Consider the following 5,444-nt stretch of genomic DNA (forward strand, 5'->3'; position numbering starts at 1 on the left):
GATCAGTTGTTGAAGTCTCTCTCGTACATTCACGTATTCAAAGCTATCTGTGATCAAGCAACCAGTCGAGTTACTAAAAATCTCAAGTATCACACAACTGTAAAAGCTCACTCTTTCAAGTTACTTATTCGATCATTAATGATCATTTTGTGCTAAGTGTTTAAGCACCTCATTTTTGTTTGTAAAATCAGTCGAGGACTGAACTTTGTATTGAGTCTAGGAGTTTCAGTTAAGGCAGTGTTAAGTCCTTGCTGAATTGGGATTGTACAAATGGTTGTATTACTCAAATCTTCTAGTGAAACCATCCAAGAGGAAGAAGGGGTGACGTATGATTCTTCATCTCCGAACATCAATAAAAAAACTTTTGTGTTCTTACCATTTTAGTCGAGCCCTTCCATCTGTTGATCAATTAATATTGATAGTCAAGAAATAAACAATCATTTCAGTCGTGATCACGACTGAACCCAGTCATTCAAATTGAAAAAAAGTGCAAGTGTGTATTCACTTCTCCCCTCTACGCGCACTCACTGATCTCAACAAGTGCCTTGAGTATGATGGGTGAACTAACATTCTTTCTTGGACTTCACGCAATTGGATAATGACGTTTTCATTAGCCAAACCAAATATACTAAAGAAATACTCAAAAAATTTGGCATAGAGAACTGCTCAGCTACTACTACCCCTACGAGCTCAATAGTTAAACTTCACAAAGATGAAGAAGGAATACTAGTTGAGGCAACACTGTATCGAAATCTAATAAGCTGGTTATTATACTTAACTGTTAGTAGACCATATATTGTGTTCTCTGTTTGCTTATCTGCTAGATTTCATGTCAATCCAAAGCAGTCTGAATACTCAGCTACCAAACACATATTGAAGTTTCTTAAAGACACCCAAAATATTGGGCTCGTGTATGCTAAGGACAACTAATTCAATCTAGTTGGATACTCAAACATAGACTATGATGACTGTAAGCTAGATAAGAAGTGCACTAGTGGATCTTGTCAATTTCTAAGAGATCGACTGATCTCATGGTTTTGCAAAAATCAGACATCCATTGCTACTTCCACGACTGAGCTGGTAGAGTACTTAGCTGCTGGGAGTTGTCGTGCTCAACTGCTGTGGATACAACAACAACTAAGAGACTATGAGATTGGGACCAAGGAGTCACCAATATTCTGTGGCAACCGAATTTACGCGATAAAAATTCTGCTTTTACTTTTCTTTTGAATTCGATTGCCTATTAAATTTTTAGATGCTGGTTTTACTTGTCAACTGCAATAGAGTATCTACCGAATCTGCCAAAGTCTAGGGCCTCTGGTTTTTATTCTATTTTCCTAAGTCGATTTTCATACACCACTAAAAGCAAATGGTCTAATAGAATAATTATTCCAAAAATTTTATCAATGTCAAAATTAATTTTCCAACCATTGGATGTTACCAAAAGCCAGTTAAGCGTGACCAAAAGCCAGTCAGCGTCAAAAATATTTTTCCAACCATTGGGCCAATTAAGCGTTAGATAGATATACAACTGTACATGACGGTATAACTTAAACCTAGCTAGGCTCGGCTGACTAGTTCGTACAAGTTACAACCAACCAGGGTTACAGCTCAGGCACTAAATATTTATATAATAAAATTTATATTTTTATGAGTGTCTACATAAATAATAATATGTACAATCCATCTTTGGATCACTAGAAAACATTAGAATAAAGACAAAATATTTATATATATATATATTATCATCTCATCTTCCGATGCATAATTCCATATTATGAAATGTGAAAGAATAATATTATTGATTATTCACATGTGAGCGTCGTCTTTCAAATTTGATCGCCCACCGGATGACATTTTTTGCTTCTTTTCCGTCGTCCATTATTTGGATGAATCGAGAATTTCTTTTTTGGTTGGTTTTACTTGTAATGAACGATTTTATAAATAAAATTACAATTTTTTTAAAAAAATTATTGATTATAAAAATACGTGCTTTTTAAAAATAGGTAAAATTCATAAACTGAATATATATTAAAAACCAAAAAAAAAATTCTTCCATTCAATAGTAGAAATTAAAGTCAAATCAAACAAAAGAAAATGAAATGAAATGAGGAATGAAATGAGGGTAGATTATGATTTATTTGGATTTATTTTTTTCAAAAATATTGTTCAGGATATGTTATACCTTGTGTAGTTTAAAAAATCTCATAAAATCAGAATTGAATGACGGACCTTTGAGATATGAACTATATAAACATGCAACAAGGTATTTTTGATTATTTTTTATAAGTAAACGATGAGTTAGATTTGATTAATAAGCTCATCCTATGGTTATCAAACCAAATAAACACATCTTTTTTTTTTGTTTGAGAGTTGAAGAAAGAAAATAAAGGAAATGAGTTAATTTTATTTAAAATCAAATTTTTTTTGTTTGTATTTCCTCCAATTCTTTATTTTCCTTCCTTTAAAAATCTCTCAAACAATCAATTTTTTAAAATTTTCTTTCTTTTATTTCTTTTTCTTTCAAATCACGTCTTGAAGCCTAAGATTATAAATTTTTTAATATATACTCTATATATTTTCCGGTAATGTCAATGAATTAATTTACAGTAAATGGGTGGGACGTGACTTGAGAAGGTATTTCGTACAACACATTAATAATTTAATCAAATTCCAAGTCACCCCACATCATTATTTGTGATGATATTTAATGCAATTAAGTTTAAAAAATTTATTCAGAAACTCAGTCAATTAGTTTAAATCATGCAGATGATTTATTTCTTTATAGGCCATCATCTTTAAGATAAGCTAAACTGGATCCCACCAAAACTAAAATAATCAATTTTACCTTACCTAATGTATTATTGATTAGACATCTAACCTTTTTAAAATCCAATTTTAAATTTTTATTATATATTTAACATTGACAAAAACTTTTATGTAATGATCGACATATCTCTAATTCGACATTCTTTATAAAAAAAATTATTATTATTTATAAAAAAAATGTTACTTTCACAACAAATTTATCAAATCAACTTGTGTCACAAATATAGATTGTTGATACTCTCAAAATAGAATTACCACCTTTAACATAAGAAAACGAAGCTCCATTCAATATTAATTAAGCAATCATATGGTATATAATAATGTTTTTATGTACAATAACTTCATCAAGTCCCACAACCCCAATTTTTCTTCTCTGTTCACAAACATTGGAGCAATGGCTATCAGATATAGTACTTCCCTGTATTCATCTCCAATTCTACCTCTGAAGTATGCTTCAATTAAAGTCTCAGCAAACTGTAGAGTGGCCATGTGTGCGAACACTTCTCAGTTCTCAGTTTCATCTGTCAAAAACAAGGTGATCGATTGGTTGAATATTATATTAATTCATTTTTTCAAAAACTAATTTTTTTTGGGATTTGGTTGATTTTATATATATATATAATGGTGGATGTTTTTGGGTTATTAATTTGATTCGAATTTAGTTTCTATGATCTTTTGTGTTGACAGGTTTTTGAGGATCGATCTGCTGGTGTTGTTTGTTACGAAGATGAAAATGGAGAGATCATATGTGAAGGAGTTGACGAGGGCCCTCGATTTCAACCTCAATCAATATCAATATTTGATAAAAATAAATCAAGGTACGTACGTTCCAACATTAATTACATCTCATTTTAAATCGATATACAAGAGTTTTATTCATTTAGAATCAATCTATGTGAATTTTATATATTAATGATGTAATTAAAATCTATGAAAATTGATATTCAACATTTAATTATCTTCTATAGTCTTGATTAATTGAAGCGTTGAGATCTCAAAACTGGCTCTAATAATTAATGAACTTGACTCAATGAGTCATTAATTGTATATATTAACTCTCCCTTGCTGGAGTATTCGATTTGTGGTCGCACGCCATGTAGCTCAATTATTGACAATATTAATATTATTTTATTTTATTTTATTTTGTGACAGCAGCAAGAACATTGAGATAATTGACCTATTTCAAAGATGTTGGCTTCAACCAATTGATGAAGATCATGAGCTCAAAAGTGAAGACAAGGGGTTTTCTGTGCAAACGGATTTCAATATTAATGGATTCAACAAACTAGGTTGAGTCATTATAATTATATATTAATAAATAAATAATAATATTTCTGATAACATTTACGGATCATGTAAATGTCTAACTATAGTGTTTCACTCAATAATTCATAAGCCCTTTGATTTGACCTCTTTCTTTCCCCATAATATAAGTTTTTTTTTTTTTCTTCAGATGGGTAGAAATTTGTTATAAATGTGTTTATAAATTCGACATTTGATCCCAAATTTCAAATCTGGATGAAAATGACTATAAATAAACATACAAGATATTTTTTTTATGGAAAAAAATTAAATTTATGATTGGAATTTGGCATGAACTCGCATGAATTAAATTATTTGCGTTTCAATTCCACTGGATAATTTATAGTTGATGATGTTTCGTTAATATATTTTGATGTTCCCGTAGTAAACATAAAACATCGATCTTTTAATTTGGTTGAATTTAGTTGGGCTAACGAACTTTAATTTACTCGACCTGAGAAAACACACGCAATGTACTTATCAAGCCCAATAGGGCGGCCAGCACTTTCGCAATAGACTAATATTATAGTTGCCAATGAGATACACAGTCCGTTATATAAATTTAATTTAATAATTAATAATTTGTAAAATATTAGAATTAGTTTGCGTGTACATAACTAATTAGTAATAAAATTAATTAATGATTTTCCATAATTCAAACCATGGCCGGATAAAATTAGCTTACAATATGTTCCCTTCAAAAGTACTACTTTTTTCATTGGTTCATCGAATAGCGGGAACTAACTGACATGTAAGTGGTGTGAATATGAAACTGTTGGGAAGTTTTCACATTATCTGTTGCAACAAACATTAGAACAAAGCACACTTACAAAATATAAGTCGAAGTTAGAGTTGAATTCTATCTTCTTCATACAAATTTGCCCTACATGCGCTATTTATGGAGCACGAAAATCGTCTCTCAAGATACAACGAATTTCGTATTTTAGTAGACGTACTCCAAATTACAACACTAGGAGAACTTCAAGATGATTTTGAAACCTTCTTTATGAAGATCGAAATTTGAATTTAGTGGAGTAAAATGTATATTTTCGTGTTTTTGGTTGTGTAAAAAATTCCATTATGAGACGTTGGTCTATTTATACATTTATAAGGGCTGAAAGAGTCTTTTCGCTTTTAGATGTTTCCCTATGCTTAGATTCAATCTGATGGGTCAAATATGGATTATGAGTGTAGATCGCACCTCATTTGGTAACCAAAATCATTGGATCACATTCTTTGATCAGATTCAATATGGTGCGTATATTTTGAATTTGACGATCCATACCGTATCTCTTCAAAATGATCACATCCCT

General features: G+C 30.6%; 1 protein-coding gene across 2 annotated transcripts; it reads left to right on the plus strand.

Moving 5' to 3' along the window:
* Positions 1 to 3,081: 3,081 nt before the first annotated feature.
* LOC140885362 (uncharacterized) lies at positions 3,082 to 4,242 on the plus strand. 2 transcript variants are annotated; one of them, XM_073292326.1, is made up of 3 exons: positions 3,082 to 3,364; positions 3,517 to 3,647; positions 3,985 to 4,242. In XM_073292326.1, exons 1-3 carry the CDS (start codon positions 3,137 to 3,139, stop codon positions 4,121 to 4,123), a joined length of 498 nt encoding a protein of 165 aa, XP_073148427.1. In that variant the 5' UTR covers positions 3,082 to 3,136; the 3' UTR covers positions 4,124 to 4,242. The 2 variants fall into 2 exon arrangements, with proteins under 2 accessions (XP_073148427.1, XP_073148426.1); XM_073292325.1 differs by having other exon boundaries at positions 3,084 to 3,364; positions 3,982 to 4,242.
* The last annotated feature ends 1,202 nt before the right edge of the window (positions 4,243 to 5,444 follow it).

The sequence above is a fragment of the Henckelia pumila genome, chromosome 2, assembly GCF_033568475.1.
Source record: "Henckelia pumila isolate YLH828 chromosome 2, ASM3356847v2, whole genome shotgun sequence".
Lineage (NCBI taxonomy): Eukaryota > Viridiplantae > Streptophyta > Magnoliopsida > Lamiales > Gesneriaceae > Henckelia > Henckelia pumila.